This window comes from Elephas maximus, chromosome 14, assembly GCF_024166365.1.
Source record: "Elephas maximus indicus isolate mEleMax1 chromosome 14, mEleMax1 primary haplotype, whole genome shotgun sequence".
NCBI lineage: Eukaryota > Metazoa > Chordata > Mammalia > Proboscidea > Elephantidae > Elephas > Elephas maximus.
Genome location: NC_064832.1, coordinates 66,391,787 through 66,417,688, shown reverse-complemented (window position 1 = coordinate 66,417,688; position 25,902 = coordinate 66,391,787). Strand labels below are relative to the sequence as shown.

The 25,902-nt window shown below is 36.8% G+C and overlaps 1 protein-coding gene across 4 annotated transcripts in view; it reads left to right on the top strand.

Moving 5' to 3' along the window:
* KLF12 (KLF transcription factor 12) overlaps positions 1–25,902 on the top strand; it is a 493,194-nt gene that overhangs the window by 331,968 nt on the left and 135,324 nt on the right. For all 4 annotated transcript variants that reach the window (XM_049853071.1, XM_049853072.1, XM_049853074.1 and 1 more), the window contains one exon: positions 1,030–1,576. In XM_049853071.1, coding sequence (XP_049709028.1) covers positions 1,030–1,576 — 547 coding nt within the window. The remainder of the gene's footprint in view (positions 1–1,029; positions 1,577–25,902) is intronic.

Below are 25,902 nucleotides of genomic sequence, written 5' to 3'. Positions count from 1 at the left end.
AGTGTATAAATAAATTTGTATTTGTGTGAAATAATAATATGCTGAGAACAGTAGTCTGGGTAAAATCTTTATTACCATTACTAAATTTTGCTCGTTAAAAGTTAAAAAATGAAAATAAAGTCAGACAAAATTATTATTATTTCAAATTAAAAGCAGTCATATACAATTTAAAATTTCCAGGATAATTTGTTCTTATTATTGTTTCCTAAAATGTGAGTTGTAGTTGCTCAGCACATTGTTTTGAGAAACATTTGGTCATATTCTGAGAGTAAGTTATAAGCTAATTGTTAGAAATGGTTTGTATTTAATAATTTTGTGATCAGGTGTGAGAGGTTGGAGAGTTTTTTTGTGCCCATTTTTGTAATGCTTCTAATGAATGAGGTATAGTAGTCTTTGCACTAAATATGAAAGCAGGCAAGTTTTAAGGTGCTTCCCCAGTACTGTTGCCATTTGGTCTCTATAATAGCATCGGGTAAAGCTTAGTATAGAAGCGTGAAATTATAGAATTTTAGGCCGGGAAGGATATTTAAGGTTATCTCATCAAAGCTCTCATTAGTTTATAATTGAGGAAACTCAAACTCATAAATTTAGTGATTGTTCAAAATACTAACAAAATGAATGTTTTCTAATAAGTAGTATCAATACAGTTTTAAATATATTACACTTTGCTTTTTGAATTTGTCTTTTAAAAGGTTTCCTGCAAAATTGCTGTTCTTTTTTAGGTTCCTATGGCCTCTTTTTCTCCTCCCTAGAGAACTTATTTGAGTGAATTTTAATGATTGTGTCTGTCTCTCCCAAATGAACAAAAATGTCTTTATGGCAGAGGGCTTCTTTTACTCTGTCTTGTATTTTTGGTAATTTTAATCATGGTAAGTGTCACAGAGCAATCCCTCAAATATTTGGTGAAGGAATTAATGTTCCATTTAGTAATCAGTGAAAAATTTTAAAAAGATTCAACTTAATAAATCAGCATCTATTTAAATGCATGATTAATGAAGACAAATATGTGTTTTATTTTTCTTCACACAGTCTCCAAACGTCCACAACTATCCCGATATGGAAGCTGTTCCCCTGTTGCTAAATAATGTGAAAGGGGAGCCCCCAGAGGACTCGGTATCTGTAGATCACTTCCAAACACAAACTGAGCCAGTGGACTTGTCAATAAACAAAGCCAGGACATCCCCTACAGCTGTTTCATCCTCCCCAGTTTCCATGACAGCGTCTGCCTCCTCACCGTCTTCTACTTCAACCTCTTCATCGTCTTCTAGTCGTCCAGCCTCATCCCCAACTGTTATAACATCAGTATCTTCAGCGTCATCTTCGTCAACAGTATTAACGCCAGGGCCCCTTGTTGCCTCTGCATCTGGTGTGGGAGGCCAGCAGTTTTTGCACATTATACATCCTGTACCACCTTCAAGCCCCATGAACTTACAGTCTAACAAACTGAGTCACGTTCACCGCATCCCTGTGGTGGTCCAGTCGGTGCCTGTTGTCTACACAGCTGTACGGTCACCTGGAAATGTGAACAACACTATTGTAGTGCCGCTTTTGGAGGATGGGAGAAGCCATGGCAAAGGTAAGAGACACAAGTGAAGTCTTGGTTTATTTCAGCACTAGAATTAACTGTTAACTTTTTCAGTAAAAGGAGCTTACAGCATCACAAACATACTGCATCCAAAAAAGCTGCTCAGAATACCACGGAGGCATCAGTTGGTCAGCCACTGAGTAGGACACAGTTTAATAGGAACTAAAGAAACTCTGGTGGCGTAGTGATTAAAAGTTTGAACCGCTAACTGGAAAGGTCAGCAGTTCGAATCCACCAGATACTCCTTGGAAACCCTATGGAGCAATTCTCCCCCGCCCTATAGGGTTGCTATGACTAAGAATTGACTCGACGGCGATGGGGGGGGGGTGTGTGTAACCCCACATTTATGTACGTATATATATATTTTTTTATATATTTCAGTTTTACTTAGTCCATAATTTTATTTTTTTAACTATTATTCATTTTTATAGATCAAGACATCTAATGTCAGAATTTTACTATCTAAATTTGCAAAATAATGCTTACTTTCAAGTGCTCAGACAGGAAGGACAAGTTATGGTTATAGAAACTAATGATAATTAAAAAAAAATCAATATGTATCTTTTTTCATCTATTCAGAGCGAAACTTATTTGGATGACAACAATATAACATGCCCATGAAGTTGCCATGCCTGGAATGCCCGATTATTTACATTTGAGTAACTTATATATTATCATTAGAAGTTGGATGTTTGGCTATAAAAGTAGCTTGGGTTCTTCTTATAAGTCTAAGTTATACTCTTATTTTAAATAATAGGATGACTCAATATGATGGAGGTATTTCAAAATACAATATTAATATTCCCTTCTAAGGCTTAGAAGGCAGGAAGATACTTTGCTATATGACTGTATCTAACAATACCCATTTACATAACTCAGTTGGATAGTTATATAGCTGATCACGCAGCTTTTTCTGTGTATGGAATTTCTAATTCCTTTTGGAAGGAATTGTAATAGCATCATGTTCTAAATGCCTTCCCATTAATCTGAAAAAATAAGCCACCCTTCTATAGAAATGTAAAAGAGCCCTGGTGGTGCAGTGGTTAAGTGCTCTGCTGCAAACTGAAAGATCAGCAGTTCAAACCACCAGCCGCCCCTCTCCACGGGAGAAAGATGTGGCCGTCTGCTTCCGTGAAGAGCTACAGCCTTAGAAACCCTACAAGGCTGTCTTACTGTGTCCTATAGGGTCGCTTATGAGTTGAAATCGACTCAACGGCAGTGGGTTTGTTTGCTTTTTTTTTTCCTCCTGTAGTAGTGTGTGTCACATGCCCATAATAATCATTGACTCCTTCCCTTTTAAACTGAATACTCATGTATGTATTTTGCCTTCAGAATTTAGAAATGATGATGGATTAAGAATTTTTATTTTCATTACTTTTTGCTTTGATATTGTATTACCATTGAGGCCCATAATTAAAATATGAATACATAAAACACTGCTTTCTCATAAAATGGTTGTTGTATAAGGTAGGATTCAGTAATTAGAAATAACATTTGATTGTGAACTGAGATACATTTTTACAAACATACGGTACAAAATTGTGTATTTACCATTGCCAAGTTGTTTTATCTGCAGCGAGTTTCTTCATAGCACGTGACATAAATTCCCCCTTCTCAGTTTCATCAAGTTAAAAATCTCAACATTGACGTCAGATAGGAATTTTAGAGGCAAACTTGAGATGCAGACATTCATTGCTTACCTGACAGCCTCTCTCCTTTGTACTTTTAGGGGCAGAGGCCAGGAACTAGTCCCCCAACTTCTCGTAGACAAACAAACAAAAAAACTTGTTGCTGTCGAGTCAATTCCAACTCATAGTGTGACCCTAAAGGACAGAGTAAAACTGCTCCCTAGAGTTTCCAAGGAGCAGCTGGTGGATTCAAACTGCTGACCTTTGGGTTAGCAGCCATACCTCTTAGCTACTACACCACCAGGATTTCCTCTTGTGAACAAGGAGAGTAAAACTAGGGATTGGTGTCCTTTTCCTGGATTTTACTTGAGCTGAACTCTGTTTGATATTGTTAATCATTCTGATGGAAATGATCAAATCTATTTGAAGAATAATAACATAAAAGAGGGCCATACCAGATATTTATTTTCTTTTATAATTCACCAATATGTGTTTTTTGAGAAGCAGGAATTAACCAATAATGAAACCTATAACCTTGCCTATTACATAATTTTATATATGTGATGTGTACGTGTATACCATAGAATCTCATCTTTGCGCTGTCACCTTTATGTTGCTTTGGTAGTTCATATACCACTTTGATTATGAAATTGTTAAAAACTTTAATGATGTTTTTGACCTTTTATGCAAGTTTTAGTTCTTAATGAAGGAAATAAAAGAGATGTCTCCCTTACTTGCCCATTATCATTTTACGGGAGAAGTTATTTTGATTTAAAAAAATGAAACATATAAAATATAATGCCAGACTTTAATTTCCTGGAAAATGTGTCTTTGCAGAAGGATTTTGTTAAGGCTCATGCTATAATTTGTTCTTTGCATGAGTGTATTTAAGTTATTTTCATTCAGTGGTTTTTACTTGGAAGTTTTTTCATATCGAGAATAGCAATTTATGTAATCATAAACCCTCTGGACTGTGACATGGTGGTTAGGAGCATGAGATTTGAGATCAGGGATGTATGAGTTAGAATCTTAGGTCTTTTATTTACAGCTTCAGACTTGGAAAAGTTGTTTAATCTCACTAATCCTCATCTCTGCAGTGATAAAATGGGGATAATAGCTTGATCCATTTTAGATTGTTAGAAGAATTAAGATCATATGCATAAATGGTTAGCATTCATCAAGTATCAGTAAATGTTTACAAGTATCATTCTCATTATTATCTCAAAAAAATACAGGAAACAATAATGCTTAGATATTGTGGGGCGATATTATTATTATTTCTTATAAAAACAAAAAATTAGGGAGAAAAAATATGAATGGAAAAATTTTAAAAAACTGCCCCAAGAAGTTGGTATGAAAGTTCTCCTCAAAGTGCTGCTATAACAGACTATGAGGGGTGAGAGTTTAGTATGACCATCTGTGGAAACGTCCCATGTTTTCTATGTATGATTAGTTTATATTAAGTTTTTATAACCGCCATGTTCTACAGATACTGCTATGGCGTTTTATAAGGTTATTATTATTTTTATTTCTTAATTGATTATTTAGATCATAGTAAAAGTGCCTGTTGGAGAAAGCTGTCCTTGTCACTGAATAATTCCTCACAACTTGACTTTACGTAATTGCAGCTGGGCACTGGGTCAACAATGAAATGGCTAAGTGATGAAGAGAGCATCTACTTCCATTCCCACTTAGGACTTGTTATCTGGTGTGGGTGAGCAAAAGAAAACATTGATAGCGGAGCTAGACTTTCAAAATGCTAACTAAAGTAAATAAAACACAAAATCTAACTCTCATAAAGGTAGATGATGGTAATGGCTAATGACTTAGAGTTGATAACATCTGGTTACTGTTTGAGAAATAGATTTCCCTATATGTGATAATATACAAAGGACTGTACATGTTCATATCTGTGTCTGAGGCACTTTATCATGTGAATTGAGTTATTTTCCCATTCATGTATTTACTGGACACTTAAACGATGTATCAGGCATTTTATTGACACCATGGGTGACCATGCTGGTATTTGAAATCCAGTAGCATAGCTTCCAGCATCATAACAACACACAAGCTACCACAGCACAACAAACTGACAGATAAGGGTGGGGAAATCCAATTAAAGAACTAAACACATGCACAAAAACTGATTTATCTCCTCCATCCCATACTCGAACTAATTCTTACTCCATGTAGCTGGAAGAGCAGGTAATATCATGGAACGAGGTTAGAGCAAGGCTGTGATTGACCAGTGGGTTGAAACTGTCAGAACCTGAAAAGGTCTGGTCCAGCCAAGTGCATATTTCATTTTGCCAGATTTTCTTCTGTGCCCATTTTCCCTTTCTTCCTTATTACCTTATGTAGATAGTCTACAACCCCCCCCACACCCCGGCCCCATTATTGTCTTCTCCTTAGCCACCTAAAAGTAATCAAGTGTCCACGTGACAGACATAAAACACATTGGCTGGAAGGAGAGCGCTCAGCTCCAATTTCCTAAACAGCTACGTTTTCTTTCATGAAAATGCAAGACCAGCAGCCTAATCTGCCAGGATCTACAAAATATATTTACTTCATTAAGATTTTTTTTAGTGAGATGGTATAATACTTGAAAAATAATTTATCGTGGGTCATAAGTGCATTATCCCTGACTCAAATCAATTATGCGATTAGAGCCGTAAGTATAAAGTACTTCCCCCCGCAAAAAAAAAAAAATCTAAATAGAGCTTGTCGATAACCACAGTTAAGTAACCAACCCCCTTTGGTGTGGGATGTCTTTGGTCACCTCCTTTAAAAGAGTGTTGCTTTTTCCTTATATTTAGATGTAGGCACACAGTGAAGAGCCTTCCAAAAATATGTCTTATTTTCATAGCAGCCACCCATTCAGGAGTTTTAAAGGGATGTGGCCTTGGGCAAATTTGAAATAATCGCACCCCATTTTCTTCCTACAAGCTGTTGCTTTTCTCAGCAGCATACAGGAAGAAGCCACAGTGTATTTTTAGTCTTAAGCCGTTTATATTTGTGGGAGGAAATATGGTCATCGCAGTGATTGTTGCTCCTGTCCCATGAAACTACCCATTTGAGATTTCCTTGTGTCCCTAATTTTCTTCTGCTGTCAGCCTTTCCACTTGTCATTAATGATGTCATGTTTCAAGTGCTGGTTCATTTTGTCACAGACTCGTGGCTTCTGTCTACCTTACACAGGGTGGTCCTCTTAGTTCCCCATTTGGTGGGGTCCTGGTGTCACCTGTCCCTCTGACCAGAATAGTCCAGGGCAGCTGGTCTGTGATTATGTGTACAGTTGTCCTGGCTCCTTGAGTGTTTGAATCACCAAGTCTTCCTGCGGTAAATGTGTTCCTCTCTTAGCTTTTAGGTCTGGTAACTATGAGATAGAGACGAATGTTTTAATTCTTAATTTCGTTTTTATCAGCAAATCCTCTTGTTACTTATGTTATTTAATTTGCTTTTTTAAAATACTGTTTATTGGGAAATGAGACTGGAACATCGCTTTTTTTTATGTATTATCCTTAACTATAGACTTTAATAGGACTTCAGTGTTTCACTTAATTATTATTTTGAAAAGATAGAAACTTGTTAAATAGTGAGAAAGGCAGCAGCCCATATTTGTGAAAACCTGATTTTAAAATAGGAGTTTAGGAAGTTTTATTCTGTACTGATTGCATCAGTCATTTGTTGTTTGTTACCTGATTTTCAACACGGAGCAGAAACTTGTCTGTATATTTTCACTTCGGGGCATGTATAAGAGGCTGAACAGATACTACCCAAAATTTGGCTTCTTATGCTCTTGTTACTGTTTATCTGAAATACCTACAATCTGTCGGCCCTACTGCTTCATCTGGCATAGACTGGTTTTAAGATTTGATGATAACAACTGGCTGAGAGAGGAGGCAGAAGCTGTCTGTACTGTTCTAAGAGAGTTACCAGAAAAGAGAAAATTCTAAGTCAGCTACCCATAGGCTGTAAAATGCCAAGGAGTGAGTTTGACTGCTTTTCCCCTGCAGAGTTAAATAATAAATAGCAGTACAAAGGGGAAAAGAAGAGAAAAGGAGAAATTATGGGCACACGTTAAAAGCTATTTATTACTTAAAGAACTAAAGATGTTGACAATAAACAAACCCATGTATTAGATAAAATAGCTAAAGCAAGAGCTTAACAAAATGGACTTTGTGTTCATTCTGTTACAAGGCGATATTAAAACAAAAAAAGAAAAAGCAAACCCACTGCTGTCCGGTCGATTCCAATTCATAGCGGCCCTACAGGACAGAGTAGAACTGCCCCATAGGGTTTCCAAGGAGCGCCTGGTGGATTCGAACTGCCAACCCTTTGGTTAGCAGCCATAGCACTTAACCACTACGCCGCCAGGGTTTCCAAGGTGATATTAACAAAAAAAAACAAAAAAAGGTGATATTAAGAGCTATTAAATAAAATGGCCAAAAATGCCATTTTAATTTTTTTAACAAGTTTCTGCTATTAAAAAAAAAATTGCTGTTGAGTCAATTCCGACTCTTAGTGACCCTATCGGACAGAGTAGAACTGCACCATAGGGTTTCCAAGGAGCAGCTAGCGGATTCGAACTACCAGCCTTTTGGTTAGCAGCTGAACACTTGTCCACTGTGCCACTAAGGCTCCTCTGCTATAAAAGAAAGACTTAATTTATGTTTAAATAAATCTAAACTTAAATGTTAAATTTAACTAATACGTTATTCTAATGTCTTCATATGCAGTTTTCATTGCACTTGAAAAGCTCTCTCTGGTAACAGTTAATACCTTGAACATTAAATACTGGATTTGGAAATATAATATCTTTTATTTCCTTTATGTATAATCTTATCTTGGGAAAAAATCTTTTTTTTCTCTGCTGGAATAATGCTCTGCTTAGATACAAAGCTTTTCATTTCACATAATATAAGTCTTGTTATGCTACAAGGAAATTCTTATTTTACCTATTTATTAGGTTGCAAGTATTTCGACGATATTTGGACATACGTGCTCATCGCAAAAAACATTTGCATTTGTATACAAATATATATCAAATAAGCATTTTACGCAGTGACTATTCAAATGTAGTAGGAACAAATAAACGAAGGAAGAATAAAAGATCCAAGAGAGAAACTTGGTCTTAGACTCCCTGCCAGCACTGTTGAAATTGGCCTTTTAATTATTTACAACTCTGTGGATGCAGTATCTGTTTCCTATTTTTTCTTATTCCCTTAATAATTCTTTTTCTGTTCCAAACTGTGTTACTATTTTCTGAGCTCTTTCTCTCTGCCTGTTTTCCATTGTTAATGGAGTATTTGATTAACTGGTATTCTGCTTTGTATTCTTTAGAGAAGAACTAATTGGTATTTGTCTTTCTATCTAATAAATAAGAGCTACCAATTTACAGAGTGATAATCACATCCTGAATGCGTTCTCTAGCCATCTTTATGTGGGGCAAATGCTCCTCTGATCATTGGCCAGTTGGGTTTTTTTATGACCAGGTGGCTTCATCATCTTTTTTCTTACATTAACTAGTTAATTTTTTTCAACAAATATTTTATGGGCCATTTTATATGGCCAGGAACATCCTCCACTCCCAGCTATGGTGTTTTTTATTTGTTTGTTTGTTTTCTTTTAACTCTAATTAAAAGCCAGCTCTTGCTTATGAGTTACTCAATGTTGCCCACTCTGTGGACTGTTTCCTCTTGGTGAATATTGCAATCAATTTAGTAGCTCACAACCAGCAGTTTTAAATAAATAGAGTGAAGTAGAATAAAAAATATCTGAAAGCATTGCCCAGATAAGTATTATTTCATGAAACTTTTATTCAGTAATATATCTATGTAATAAACTGGCATGCAAATATAGTACCATTTGAGAGAGAGAGAGAGAGTGTGTGTCTGCTGGATCATAATGAAATATATGTTTTTTACTGTGACTGCACTGGGTTTCTGTGTTTTACTGTGACTGCTGTCCCAAAAGTTTGTAAGAAATTCTACTGGAGTTTTTCCACCTTTAGCTCAGATTCTTCCTCTTTTTTATCTCCTTTTTGCACCTACTTTTCAAAGTACCCTCCTAGGCTCCACCATCACTTCTCAGCCCTCTTACTCTTCCATCATCCTTCCGTTTCTCTATCTTCTTCTTTCTCTCAGTTGTCCTCAATATTCCTCTATCCCTCAGACCATTCCACCTTTTTCTGAATCTTGATTCTTCTTTCTCTTCCATATCTAGCCAGATCCCCTACCCGTCACGTTGTTTTTTTGTGCAACTGTGACCTATTCTGAGAATAACAGTCTTCGTACTGCCATCTAGTGGTAGAATTTTTAAACAACGTGACTCTCTCCAGACTGCCAATTAGGTTAGGAGCGCAATAAAAAAAAAAAAAAAAAAAAAAAAAATTTTTTTTTTTTTCTAGGTATGACTTGAACCTGAATCCCTTTGTTTTTGTAGGGCCCTAGTATATGAAATCTCATATGAGGTTGCTATGAGTCGGAATCGACTCGACAGCAATCAGTTTGGTTTGTTTTGGGTTAGTATATGAAATATTAAAAAAAAAAACAAAAACTGTACCTTGGGTCAGAAAGAAAAAGTGTAAATTTGTTCTGCTCCTTGCTACTTCCTGTGCTCTACATTGCATGTGATTTCTCTTTAGTAGAATCAAATGCTACTTTCTGTATATCTGTGCTCATTTTTTTTAAACTATGGATTATGTTTGTTAGAGAACTGGAAACATGTATATGCCAACTTGTGTACTATTAACAGATTTTGCAGAGAGCTAAACCCACTGAGAGCAAGGAAACCAATACCCTGAAATGTTGTAGGGAGGAGAAAACAAAAGAAAAAAGGGGAGTTGTTTTTTCTTGAAAGAAGGAGAACCCAGGAAGACAAAAATTAAGAGTGTTCAGTGAAACTGGGAAAGCTGGGTATAGCCTTCTCAGCTAGGGCTTCTAAGAAGTTCAGTAGAAATAGGATAGAATCACAAAGATATCCCTACAGTATATGGCTAACTCACTTCCCTGGGGAGAAAAAGACTTAGCAGGACTTTGGTGACCTGCAATAAGCTTTTCTGTAGACAAGAGCTATAGATGCATATGTAATGTTGTGTATATTGTTATAAACCCTCACTGTTCAGGTAAAATAGGTTGGGGTCTCCCCAAATTCTTCACTAAAATTTAAGCTTCACGAGGGTAGGTACCATATAAGTTTCATTAGCTGCTGTTTCATCAGTATTTTTTATTGTGCCCAGCACTAGTAAATGCTCATTAAGTAGTTATTGAATGAAAGAATGAATGTATCCTGCTACAGATATATGTTTCTGTGGACTGCTTAGGAATGCTGTGGCCAGTAATGTCTGCAGCCCACCAATAACATAAAATGATAAACAACAAGGATCCTTATGTTTTCCTAGTCCAGCTCCTACCCTAACCTGTGGCATTTCACCAAATATATCATCATGTCCCAGCAACTATTTCCATAGCTTTCGTATACATCTTGGAAACTCTGGTGGCATAGTGGTTAAGTGCTACAGCTGCTAACAAGAAGATCGGCAGTTCAAGTCCACCAGGCGCTCCTTGGAAACTCTACAGGGCAGTTCTACTCTGCCCTATAGGGTTGCCATGAGTTGGAATCGACTCGACAGGAATGGGTTTGGTTTGGTTTTTTGGTTCATATATATCTTATTGGTTCTGTTTCGTATATATACAATATGTATGAGAGAGATTTATTGTAAGGAATTAACTCTCAGAATTATGAGAACTGACAAGTCCAAAATCCATAGGTGAGGCAGTAGGCTGGAAACTCCAGCAGTTTTGTGTCTGAAATCGGTAGGCCAGAGAATGGGTTGGAAACTTTGGCAAGATATCTATGTTAACTGTCTTGAGGTAGCATTCCTTCTCTGCTCAAAACCTCAGTTTTTGCACTTATGGCCTTCAACTGATTGGATGGGGACCTCTCCTCCCCCATCTTATCAAGGATAACCCTTGCTTAGCGTTAACAGATTGCAAATGAACAAAATACCCTTACAGCAGCACCTAGACTAGCATTTGACCAAACAACTGGGCACCATAGCCTAGCCAAGCTGACACATAAAATTAACCATCACAACACGCTTACCCTTATCCTTCTAGTCCCCTTTTCCTTGGAGATCTTTTCATTCACTGGCACAAAACCTGGTTCAAATGCCTTCTTTTCTAGGGGGGAATAAAAAAACAGTTGCCGTCAGGATGATTCCTAATCATGGCAACCCCATATGTTGCAGGGTAGAACTGTGTTACGCAGGGTTTTCATGGCTGTGGCCTTTTGGAAGTAGACCACCGACCCCTTCTTCCACAGTGCATCTGGGTGAGTTTGAACTGCCAACCTTTTTAGATATTAGTCAAGTGCTTAATTGTTTGTCCCTTCCAGGACAGCGATTTCTAGGCAGACCAAAACCAAACCCATTGCGCTGAGTCAATTCCGACTCAGCGACCCGATGAGACAGAACAGAATTCCACGTAATGTTTCCAAGGAGCAGCTGGTAGATTCAAACTGCCAGCCTTTTGGTTAGCAGCTGTAGCTCTTAACCACTGCACCACCAGGGCTCCTTCTAGGCAGAAATGGTTCCTTGATCTCTTTTCCCTGAAACAGGGTAATTGTTGTCTGTATGTATGCTAAAGTGCATACCAGATTGTCTTCTCTCTTCATTGCCGTACTTCCTCGTCCAGTGCCTGGCACACAGGAAACACTCAGTGAGTGTTTGCTGAGTGAATAAATATCATCCCTAGGGTGTTACTGCCGTATGTCTTTGGGCTATCTGTTGTTCCCTGGTGTTCTTGAGTACATTGTTTCAGCTATATCACTAACTTTTTTATTTCAGTTAATATTGAAGAATAATGTTTGGTAGTGCATTTTTGGTGCTTGATATGATTTAGGTTTTAATGTTTTCTGGACTCGAACCCCTGCATGTGAGCAATAGCCTTGTGGTTTCCAGTCTTAATAAGAAGACATTGCCATATGAAAACTATAAAAAAAAAAATAGTTCTTATTTATTTTATTCTCAGGTAAAATATTTTACCTGTGAAACTAGGATAAATAATGGCTTTGATGACATCTAGGCAATTAATAGAGTTGGCTAGATTTCTTAAATAATAGTAACGCCAATTTCATTTCCCAGTCGGTGAAACAAAATTATGCCTCCTACCCAACTGCAGTTAACTGCATCAGCGTCGTAGTACCATAAAATCTCCATAAAATCTGAAAACTGTGGAGTATGGATAATCCCACCATAAATTGTCATAAAAATTACCCCTCCAGACTCTATATTCTCTCCATTAAGTTCATAGACACTGTCTCTTTGTACATAAAGTTTTATGAAATAAATCGACCAGTGTTGCTGTCCTTACCAGATAGCAAGCTGTTTTGATTTAAAAGCTGATAAAGGTGCAATCAGTTTTTGGTGTTTGCAGTGCATTTAAAAAACGTAAATTTCATCTAACAAACCCGTAAGTAGAAAGAAAATGCTACTTTTATTTGCACTATGCAGTGAATATCTCTTTGTGTGGAAAAAAAATAAGTAAATAAATGGCATATTTACCACAGTGGGCCCATGTGTTGAATCCATAAAACCAAGATTGGGTTTCCCACTGCGGTTCTCTAATCTTAAAGGTGTATAAAGCCAACCTAAGTGCAGATCTAAAGCAGCTTTTTCTGGATCGTTTCAGATATTCTATGTTTAGAAGGAGTTGTCAATTTCTTGATTGCTTTTGTTTCTCCTGTGTTCAGCGCAAGGACTCCCTAATCATCTCTGGGGTGGCCTCTGCCAGAAGTGGATGTTTTAAACCAGGCCTCATAAACACAGAACCCTTTTAAAGAGAGGAAACTTTCTTGAGATCTAGGTTGTAAATCCTTAAAGAACATCAATTAGACCCTGGAGGAAGTCATATGTTGTAATGAAGGGGGCTGAGTAGGTGGCATTTGAGATGAAAGTCAAAGAAGCGTAAGGCTTTCTGTGAGAGCAGAGAACTCACGGTATAGAGAGAATAAAGAAAGTGTGGTTTTACTGACGTGTTGGCTATGATATACATACAAACATACACATGCTATATTACATATGATTTAAAACAGTCAATGTGTAGTCTATACTATTCATTACTTATAGGAGAAGACCTTAGACCCTCTTTCAGAGCTTTTTTACTCTTAGTTTAGATACGATTCTTACATTCTCTGTGAATATGATTTTCCAGCTGTGCATAGATGGAAAATATCAAATAAACATGGCAAAGGAGAGAGGAACATTTCTCAACATACTCTTAACTGAGTGCCCGTAAAATGTTTTCTTATTAGATTTTTATGTATCCCCAATAACCACAAAATTGTTGCAGCACTTCCCTTTCTGTGGTTGTCCTTAGTAAATGAAAATAGGTCTACTGGTTTTGCATTATGAATCTACATACTTCCTACCCAAATTAAGGAATGCCCTTTGTCTGTAGAAACAGTAACAGTGACCACCAGCAACTTGAAGGTGACAAAATAATTATTGAAATAAGCACTCAAAAAATCACAGCAAGGCTTTTGGGATGGAATCGGGAATACTGCTTTATTCAGTGTAATAATTGCTATTTGAAATAATTACCATTAGTCATGAAAGAAAGTTAAATTATGGTCAGTCTTTGGAAGAAGGCAAAAAAAGGTATGTAATATAAATCTTAATAAAGATATTTATTAAATTTCATTTAAAGGTAATGACTAACCTGTATTGAATGCATATATATTCTTTTTGTTTACCTGTGTCATCTTTAAGCCCTACGATAACCAACATTTAGGTATTATTGTCTGTTTTTTACAGATAAGAGAACTGAGACGCATGTGACTTCCTTAATATCATAGCTTGTAAGTGGTAGACCTTTGAATAAAATCAAAACTTCTAAATATTCCAAAGCCATTTTTGCCATTCTTGGGCTTGATGCTTAAAGACGTATGCCTTAGTTATTTCAAGAATTAGTTAATATTAAATATCCCAACTCCATGTTTCCTCAAATTAGGTAGCATTGTATTTTTAAATAGTTTTATTTTGTTTCATCAAAGCTTAAAATCTATTATCAATTATTTATTTGTATGTATGAATAAAAGCATGAAGTAATTCTATGTTGCTAAATATTGGCATTAGAGTACAGTTTTATGTATTTCCATTTCTCCAGTATCTTGCAGCATTATAATAAATAGCCCCAAGCTATAAATTAGCATTTGTAGGTGTAGGGAAATTTTGTCAAAGTGTGGTTCACTGACTTTCAGAGATTGACATCTGTGTCATTTCTAGACTTATCTGGTTCATGCCTGGAGCTGTTGTGAGCTGAGAATTGGTTAGAAAGACATACACAGCCCAGACATGCTTGCTCCATCTTGCCTCATTCTTGTAGTGGTTATTTCCAAGACTCACAAGGGAAAACCACAAAATAAAAATACAACCAGCATTTATTATTACTGTTATATTTATTTTTCTTAGATTAATGAGTTCAATAAAATTCTAAGTACTAGCCAATAGTTAATGATCATTATAGCATTGCAGTTTTAGAATTATCCTAGTTTATATAGCAGATGTTCAGAAATGCCTTCTTTGAAATTGGAAAATTACAATAAAAATGTGTGTTTGGTTACAGGGAGCAGTTTCATAGTGAGATCTGCTGTTTTCCATTTTTTGTTTCAGTTTATCTTCTGAGCCCCATATATTATCTTTTTTTTTTTTTTTAGCTCTTTTACTGTTTTATTAAGTTTATGAAAAAGTAAAAGTCCTTGCATGTTGTCCAGAATTTATGGGTGGAATTTCACGATATGTGGGAGCAAGTATTTTCCCACACATTCTTGAAGTCATGGTTATAATGGAGCATAATCAACCCATCATCTAACCAATGAGCGATAACTGGTGATACATGACTTAGCGACATTATTGTGCCCATTGGTATAATCTACAGTAATCAAGGTAGTATAACCTCCAATTATGTGTTTTATTATCTCATTATCCACCTTGCAACTAGTACAACTATTAACAGCCAATTTCCTTCCTTAGACAATTGTGATCACTTTTTATGTTAATCACCATACTAAGGCCTGAATACTTAATAAAAGTAAACCCCTTTTCAGCTATAACTTAAACTAGTGTAACTATCAAATTTTGTCTGATTCGATATAAATGTGGGGAAGATTTTTTCCCCATGAATCTAAATAAGCCCATTGAATGGTTTAGAGCCACTTTTCAGGGTTGTGCTCGGTATTTTTAACTGATTGACACTGAAAATGGAGACGTTATTAATAATAGCACAAATAACCCATCACAGACTCAGGCTCTATTTGTTAACATTATTTATTCCGTACCTTATTGCAGAAACGATATAAAGACTATTGGCCATATTATTGGTATTGAACCAATGGGTAATTTATTTAGAAAGGCCTTGCATGTTTTTAAGGTTCAGGATGCACTAGCCATCTGATACCTGGGCATGTTAGAATGTTTTCAGAGAAGAGCTTGTTACTGTACATTATTTATATATGTGTATATAAATTTAAATAGACACATGCACACTGTCTTAGTTACCTAGTACTACCTTAACAAAATATACTACAAATGGGTTATTTTAAAGAACAGAAGCGTATTTAGTCATAGTCGGTTTCTTCTGTGGGCCATTCTCCTAGTTGTTGATGCCTGTCAACGGTCCTTGACCTTCCTTTGCTTGTAGACAGATCCTAATATGGTATGTTTCTTCCCCCTGTATGTGTGTCTTTGTGTCTATGCTGCTCTTTTTTATAACATACCATTCAAAAGTGATTAGGTTTGGACCCATTGTACTCTGGCTGGCCTGATTAGCGTAACAAAAGAAACCGTATTTCCAGATACGGTCATATTTACACATAAATAGGTTAGAACTTCAGTATAACTTTTTGGGGGACATAATTCAATTCATAACACAAAAACACAAATATATTTTCATATACAAAATGACACCACCTAAAAGCTGTTGCATTTATAAACAAAGTGAAATTAGTTGATTTGCTATAAACTTGAATTTTATTCCCTGTATCATTTAATGGGAAAATATCTTCATACTTATTATTCAAACAAACATTGATTATAGACCCCATTTATTTCCCTTCTTACTCTCTTATTTATCAAAGCTAAATAAAATTTGAACTGCCATATTCAAAAACTAATTAAAAAAAATCCTCCTTCTCCTACCCTCAATTTTTTTTAAACCTTTTTATATACCCAGGAATTATTCAGTATATTCCTTTCCATTCACTTATTTTTTGATCATTGCACCTTTATGCATGTGGACAATAGACAGTCAATGCCCCCAAGAAGCTCACAGACAAAAAGAATCATAATGAGACATGTTGTGTAATGCAGGTAAAGGTAGACCCACAGAGGTGGATCACAAAGGAAGAAGGAGCACTAAATTCAGTAATTGGTGGGGAGGTGGAATTTATCAGAGGAAAGTATTAGTTGAGCTATCCAGGTGGATAAGAAGAGGAAAGGACAATCAAAAAGAAAAAAAAATGCAAAATCCTGGAAATGTGAAAGAGCATAGTATGTTCTGAGAACAAGTAGATAGACTGATATGATTCAAATGAAGCGTGTTTGTAAGAAATGAAATGAGGCTCAAGGGGTAGTCAGAGGCCTCGTGAGCTAAGGAGTTTGTTATGTTTACTGAATGCTACAGGGAAACACAGAAAGCTTGTAAGTAGTTAGGAGGAACATGATAATGTTAAAAGCTGTGGTTGAAGGACTGAATGTAGTGAAGGTAGAGAAAGACATGTTAGGAGGCTATTTCAGGAAGCCAAGGATTTTTAAGAGCTTGGGCAGAGGAAGTGTGGATAGAAATCTGATAGAATTTATTGACCAATTAGATATACAGGCTGAAGGAGAAAATAAATGTAGGATAATTCCCATGCTTTTTGTTTTAGCAAGTGGAATGTTGAGAAAGTTCAGTGGGAGAATCTATGAATTGAAGGATTGTACTGAGGATTTCACCAGGAAAACGTAGAGGAAAAACATTGAAAAACACATGAAAGAAAAGTTGGGAGACATGAGTTGAGGTGGTACACAGTTGTAACCAAAAGGGCTTCTATAAGATACAAATAGGTTGAATGCAGTGTTCAGGAAAACAATATTCAGAGAGATAATTGAGAATTTTGGAAAGTTAAGGGAAGTCATAAATCTTAGAGTGTAGAAGAGTAAGTAAAATTAAATCCATACCTAGACAATGCAGTGAAGCTATCAAACGTTCGAGTTATAAAGAAAATCTCCAAAGCTTGTCTACGAAGGAATTAGAGAGTGACAAAACCACCTGCAACAACAAACGCCAAAAGGCAATGCAGTAATGTCTTCAAAAGCTGAGAAAATACAGGAAGGTGTTCTCAGCTAAAGTAAAATTCAGTTGACAGCAAAATAAGAATATATTCTGACATATATTGACTAAGACTTTACCACTCATACAAATTTGCTAAAAGTACTATTAAAAGATACAACTTGAGAGGAAGAAAAGTTAACTCAGAAGAAAAGGTGAGCTTAGCACTTGGTTTAAAAGTACATACGAATATCTGCCTAGAGAGGTCAATTTTAATTAACTGTTCACAAAAACATGAACCAAAAATCTAGATGGTAAATGAAAAAGAACATGAAAAGATAGAAGTGTTTGGTGGATGCTTATAGTGCATTAGATCTTTGTCATGTTTCAGAGAAGAATAGATACATTGAATAACTTTAGACTTTAGAAAATTTAAAAAATTTGGCAATATTACCATATTTTTATGCAAATAACATGTGCCTTCTGTGTTTGTTTGCTAACTACTCCACTCATGAGGTATTTTTGTAAGTGCCGCTATGCCAGTTTTTTATATATTGTAAAAAAAAAAAAAAAAAATTACTGTAGTGTGCTTATAAAAATACCTTGTGGAGGAAGGGAGTAGTTGGCAAACATGTAGAAGGTGCACGCCATTTGTGTAAAAATGCGGTAAGTCCTATAAAAGTGCAGCAAAATGTAGATATTCATATGCCAGTGGGAGTGTAAGTAGATTCAACCACTTTGCAGGCCAATTTGGCAATATCTGATAAAACTGAAGGTATGGAAAAAAATATGAATACCCCATAATTTCCAAGTATATACTATTAAATTTGCAATATCATTTGTAATATTGAAGATATTATAAACTTCATTTTCCATCATTACAAGAATAGATAATTCTAACATGGAATACTATACAGCAATTAAAATGAAAGAGTGTGAAGAAATTCCAAAAATTTAATGTTAAGTGAAAAAAGCAAATTGTAGGATATGATAGTGTTATATGCAGTTTTTTAAAGAAGAAATCATATAGGTAATGTCTATTGATATATGTATGTGTGTGTGTGTATATATATATGTATTAGTTAAAGCATGAAAACATAAATGGAAAAAAATACAGACCTATTCAGGATACTACAGCAGAGGGAAATGATAAATAAATTAGAAAACACAAAGGGGGTTTCAACTCTTTCTGTGTTTTTTGGTTTCTTACTACTTTGAAGGAAATTCAACAAAATAAGATTTTTTTGAAATTTTTAGTAGGATAAATAGGTGATCATTATATGTGTGTTTGGAGTTTCTTTGATAAAAATAACAACATGAAAAGAAAAGCTATAAGTAATTTAACTCACAAGGAGCTGTGGTGGCACAGTGGTTAAGCACTTGGCTGCTAACTGAAAGGTTGACAGTTAAATCCAGCAGCTGCTCCAAAGGAGAAAAGACCTGATGTACTGTTTCCATAAAGATTACTGCCTAGGAATTTCTATGGGGCAGTTCTACTCTGTCATATAGGGTAGCTATGAGTCAGAATCTCAACTTAATGGTGACAGGATTTTTTTTGAAATTTAACTCACATTTATAAGCAAATTAATGGAAGGGCAAGTACTAGAATATACCTTAAATGGTTTGTGTTTTAACTTTGAGATCAAGGATAGTTGGATGACAATGGGAAGAAACAATTTTTTTCAGGATTTGGATTGGTAGAAGGAGAAAGAGGAATAAAAATATTGAGGAATTGATTTGGCCCCTGACTTTTTTTTTTTTCCCCCTGACTTCTTATTTAATTGATAGTCTAAATGTGGAGGCACACTGGAGGATTACCTGCTCTCTTATTAAGAAGTAAACTTGGATGGATTGTAATACGCTTCCTGGCACCACTGATTGCAGCCTGGTCTCGGGAACAGCAAGTGCTCAGTGCCAAGGTGACCTGGCAGCTTTAGTCAAGGAAATCGTGGCACAGTGGTGTCCAGAATGCACATTAGTACAGCAGTATAAATTTTAAAAGTTTTCCAAACATAGATACCTTGGTTTTTACCAATGAAAATTCTCACTTTTTTATTACTGTAATCAAAAAAAAGAATATAAAACTTTTAGTATTTGTTTAATACTGAAATATACCAACCTCAAGTACCACACAACCTGCCAGACAGTTACTGGGGAAAGGCCCAAGACCGCATCCTCCATCACAGCCCTAATTTTTTTTCAGAAATGCTCTCTTTTCCTCACAAAAACAAGATTAACTTTCACAAAGAAGTTAGTGTAAGTCAGTTTGAAGTTATGAAAGAAAAAAGAGCAGTGTGTACCTTCTTTGCTGTCTACCAGTTTGGTACATACGGTAGTGTTCTCAAAACAGGTGTTTCACCTGGCCTGCCTTGAGGCAGGATGCCAACTTTGACCTTGTTCTTCAAGAGTCCTTGTCTTAGTCATCTAGTGCTGCTATAACAGAAATACCACAAGTGGATGGTATTTATAAAGAGAAATTTATTCTCTCACAGTCTAGTAGGTTACAAGTCGAAATTCAGGGCATCCCTATGTACACATCAGAATGAAACACTGCCCATTATCACAACTGTTATTATTCTTGAGCCCATTGTTGCAGCAACCGCGTCAGCCCATCTCATTGAGGGCTTTTGTCTTAGTCATCTAGAGCTGCCAGAACAGAAATACCACAAGTGGATGGCTTTAACAAAAAGAAATTTCTTTCCTTGTGGTAAAGTAGGCTAAAAGTCCAAATTCAAGGCATCGGCTCCAGGGGAAGCCTTCTTCTCTCTGTCGGCTCTGAAGGAAGGCCCTTGTCCTCAATCTTCCCCTGGTCAAGGAGCTTCTCAGGCACAGGGACCCTGTGTCCAAAGGACACGCTCTGCTCCTGGTGCTGCTTCCTTGGTGGTGTAAGGTCCCCAACTCTCAGTTTACTTCCCTTTCCTTTCTCTCTCTTGAGAGATAAGAGGTGGTGCAGGCCAAACCCCAGGGAATCTCCCTTTACCTTGGATCAGGGAGGTGACCTGAGTAAGGATGGTGTTATAATCTCACCCTAATCCTCTGGACATAAAATTATAGTCACAAAATGGAGGACAACCACACAAAACTGGGAATCATGGCCTAACCAAGTTAATACACACATTTTCGGGGGGGGCATAATTCAACCCATGATAGTCCTATTGGGAGACAGCACCACCTGCCTGCGTGGGCTCCTTTCTGGACCAGATCAGAGGCCTGAATCACTGGGTGCATGAAAAGGTTTGGCCAAACAAGCTCCAATGTAGCAGTCCTACCCAAGAGCGAAACCCCCGTTGCCTGTTGAGTCGATCCCAACTCGTAACGACCCTATAGGACAGGGTAGAACAGCCCCATATGGTTTTCAAGGAGTGCCTGGTGGGTTTTTACTGCCGACTTTGACTTTTGTTTAGGAGCCGTAGCTCTTAACCATTATGTCACCAGCGTTTCCAACCCAAGAGCAAAGGAAGTGCAGAATTCCATTCCACAGCTTTCCCAAAGACTAGAGAATTTATCATCTCGGGGAGCCTATTAGCAAAGTATCAAAATTCCTTCTCTTTAATAAACAAAAAGAAGATGCATGTTTCTCACAGATTGATGGAAGCTAATAGAAATCTCCCTTCTTATAAAAAGATACAGAACATAGAAGTTATATTGAAAACAGTCATAATGCAATTTCATTGATCAAAATAACAAAAACAAACAGAATACAATTTTTTCTTTGTAGCTTACATAAAATGAGGAAGTGAGCCAACACATTCTTCAAGCTAGATTGAAATAGGTGGAAAATGTAAGAATACTTGCTTCTGGGTCCAAAGATATTCTTGGATAGCTATGTGCTCCACTCTAAGGCAGTGCCAACCCATATACAGGAAAGTGAATAGTCAGCACCTGCTTTTGCCCTCCAAAAAAAAAAAGAATTACATTTCATGATTTTAATACAGTGGACCCTGGCATTCACAAATATAACATCTGGGATTTCTGCTTTTCACAGGTGTCTCCAAGTCTTTTATGTGGTCACTGTATTTTGGTAAAAATTAGAATCACATACGCTGGGAGTCAGTTAATGAGGTGAACCCACACAACTACAGCACGCATCTCAGTGGGGCTGTATTCTTTACTTTGGCCCACACAGTAACTTCTGAAACGGTGGGGGAAAAGGCATGTTTGTGTGTGTGTGTGTGTGTGTGTGTGTGTGTGTGTGTGTGTGTGTGTGTGAAAAGTGTACTGATCAAATGAGAAAGAAAACTTTCATATATTTTTTTTTAATTATATAAGGATAGGCACAGAAACAGAACTCTTGGTGGAACTGTGTTACACAGTGGGGAAAAGGACACTGCATATATAAATAATTCACAAATTTGAGAATTTATAATGTCTTAGAACACAGCCTTGAGAATACCAAGGATCTATTGTGTTTCTAAGGAGCCCTGGCAGTGCAGTGGTTAAGTGCTGGGCTGCTAACCGAAAGGTCAGCAGTTGGAACCCACCAGCCACTCATCAGGAAAAAGATATAGCAGTCTGCTTCCATAAAGATTTACAGCCTTGGAAGGCCAATGGGGCAGTTCTACTCAGTCCTATAGGGTCGCTATCGACTCCATGGCAACTAGTTTAGTTTGGTTGTTGTATTTCTAAGAGGACTAATTAAATCACTATTACATATCAGGATTTAATCCAACAAGTTTTAAATATATTCTAAAGATGAGGCATGCAGGAAAAACTGGTTGAAGAGGGGTGTCAGGTTAAGCAGCAGCATTGATTCTAAATGTGCCATAATAGTTCTGTGAACCAATTTTTTAAAAACCTTTTTAGTTTTAAAGTAGCAAAGAACCTTTCCCTAAGTCATTTTCATGCCAACTAACTGTACCTAGCATAGCTGAGATAGAAGCAGAATTATGAAATTCAAGGTAGATTTCCTGCCCTTAGGCTGCTAACCAAAAAGGTCGGCAGTTCGAATCCACCAGCCGCTCCTAGGAAACCCAATGAGGCAGTTCTGCTCTGTCCTATAGAGTTGCTATGAGTCGGAATTGACTGGATGGTGACTTTTTTTTTTTAAGCACCAAAAAATCAGGACCACGATTCAGTGATACTTAAAATTGTTACAAGAAAAAAAAAGTCACTGTCCAGTCATTTCCGACTCATAACGACCCTATAGGACAGAGTAGAACTGCCTCACTGGGTTCCCAAGGAGTACCTGGTGGATTTGAACTGCCGACCTTTTGGTTGGCAGCTGTAGCTCTTAACCACTATACCACCAGGGTTTCCAAAATTTTTATAGCAAATGTGAATCCATTTCTTGAAAGACTCAGTTCTACCCAGTCCATGAATCAGAATACCAAGAAGAGCAAAAAAAACAACTGAGTGAAATAAGAAAGGTGGAAACGAAGGGCCATGTATTAGTGCCTAAAATCTTTGCATTACAGATGAAGATGAGTTTGGTAGTCTCATTATTCTCCATGTGTTGTTGTTATTGGGTACCATCCTCTCCATTCCCACTCATAGTGACCCCACGTGACAGAGTTGAAGTGCCCTGTAGGGTTTTCTTGCCTGTAATCTTTACAGAAGGAGATCGGCAGGTCTTTCTCCCATAGAGCCTCTGGTAGGTTCAAACCAGCCAACCTTTCACTTAGCAGCTGAGTGCTTAACCATTGCACCACCAGGGCTCCTATATGTATTCACCATAAAATCACTCTGTTATTATCTCAAATCTTCCCTGCTTAAAGTAGATTCAGTTTCTAATAAAGCAATCGCAGCTGGTTGGCTTGGGTTTTGAGCATTTATACTAATTGATGAAGTACAAAAGTAATGGGAAACAGGGTTGTGGTGATATCTCAGAAGGCTCCCAGAGTTCAAGACTCTTCACAGACTCTGAAGTGTTTGTTATATAAGGCTATCAAGCATAGTGTAAAAGGCCAGATGTTAATGGAAAAGTTTATGAACCCTTTTTAATCGAAAGATCCTTTTGTACTCTTAAGACTTTCTTCCGGTGAACATAAGACAATTGTAAATCTGTGTTCATTTTCTTTTTACAAATGAGGAATGTAGTTTTAGTCATGTTTCTTTAGGAAAATGGAACTCTAGTAGCTGATGATGTAATCTCAGCAAACATTACTTTTTAAACTATATGGGATGAAATTCCTTCATTGCTGTTTCCAGGCAGTAACCCATGTGATAGAAATGATAAGAATGTTGAGGTATTTAAAATGATTTCCTGAAAGGAAAGGAAAGCCTGTTAAATGTAATTCAGCTAAGAAGCGAAGAAAAATTATGAACGTTTTCATTCCCATGTCATCCTATGACCTATTCAAAGCAAAAATATAATTATCTAAGACTTTACAGAGTAATAGAAATTTAATGATTGTGACTTTTTCCCCACAAATGCTTATATTAGAATGTAAGTCAGAATGTAATTTTAAAAAGAAGATGTGGAATAGACATTTTTATCATTAGGTTGCTGAATCTCTTGCCTACTGGGAACCACTATATTCATTTTAAGTAGAGACCTATGCTTATTGCCATCATCTTCATCAGTAAATGTTACATTTTACTGTGTACAAGGGATTATAATCAACAGAGTTTCTGTTCTCAAGGAGTAGGCAGTATAATAGGATGTAAAATAAATATATGCTTAAGTGTAATTCAAAATGGAAAGTGTAAAAGTGCCATGAAAAAATATATAAGTACAATAGTATAGGTGTTTTTAAAAAAGGAGGGATTGCATTTAGTGAGCAAATGAAGGAAAGGTATCATGAAGAAGGTGTCAGTTGGTAGGAAGGGTAGATTTTTGTTTGCAGAATATATATGGAAGGGAATAGCCAAGTACAGCTGGCTTAAGGGGTTTTGAGGATAAGACTTGTAAGGATCCTGAATGAAAAGATGATTGTGGAGTGGTTATAGAGGGCTGTCTTGTAAAGCTGAAATGGTTGAACTTCATTTGCTAGGTGGTGGGTAAAATTCCTTTCAAGCAAGGAATGTTTTAAGGAGAGTCTTGCTTCATTCAACTGCTAGAGAAATGTGCAAAATGCACTTTGAGGCAGTTCATTGAGAGGAAGGGGCTCCAGAAAAAATGTGGGGGTAAAAGCAAGAGCAGTTAGCACACAATTTAATGAAAAGGAGCAAATGAAATGAATGAGTGTTTTGAATGTGGGTGACCAGGAAAATGATAGGTCCGTCAATAGATACTGGAAAACCCGGGGGAAGAATAGGACTTGAATTTGGAATGACTATTGAACATGCAGGTGAAGAGGTGTTCAGTAGGTGCTGGAAATAGGATACTGAAGATTAGGAGAGAGGTTAGAGTTGGGAACATAGATTTGGTACACATTCCCTCTGAGATAGTAATGGAGATGGTAGAGTTGTTTGAAATTGGTGATATCGTCATCAATGAAGGGAGGCATAAAGAAGAGGTTAGACAATAGAACATGGGGGGAACTAACATTTAGGTGTATGAAGAAAGAAGAGTCAAAGAAGAATATAAAAGGAGAGATAATCAGAGATAGAAAAAAATTCAGTAGTATACAACAAAGTCAGCAAAGAAGTTCTCTAAAACCCAAAAACAAACCTGTTGCTGTCAAGTTGATTCCGACTCCTAGTGACCCTATAGGTCAGAGTAGAACTGCCACGTTGGGTTTCCAAGAAGCAGCTGGTGGATTCGAACTGCTGACTTTTTGGTTAGCAGCCAAATACTTAACCACTGTGCCACAAGTATTTTAGACTTTGCAACCCGTATGGTCTCTGGCAACCACATAACTCTACCGTGGTAGCGTGAAAGCAGCCAGAGACAAAACGAATGAGCATGGTTAAATAAAATTTTATTTACAAAAACAGGTACCAAGGTTCTCAGGTTTTAGTTTGCCCATTCCTGAAGCTAAGGGAGGAAAGGGCTTTAAAAAGTGGCTGGAAGTGAAAATGAAGAGAAATAACCAAAAGTCTTGAAAGCTGTAGAGAGAGGTCCAGTGGCATAACTGAGAAGTGGACCTTTAACTAGGAAATTGTAAGTACATTATGAGGTTATTATTTAATATAATGGGAACAGAAGCCATTACACTGTGCAGTATGCATACAGGAATGGGGGGGGGAATGACTGAATTGCTCATTTCATCTGCACAGTACCAGACATCCCAGAATTTCCATAATTCATTGAAATTTTAAATCTTCTTAGGTGTTATATGGACAGTCACAGTTGTTATACTGTACAGTCATACAGTCTCAGTAGCAGTAGCAAAAGTAACAGAAGTGAGATGCAAGTATAGTCCAAACATTAGTAAGTAGAGTGCGACCCTGGAGAGCCAGGTCTAATCTTGGAGTTCACGATACTTTGAGTCAAGCATATGCTTTATTTACTTACGAATTTTTCTCTCATCATGTCTTCATGGGCTAGAAAAATTCA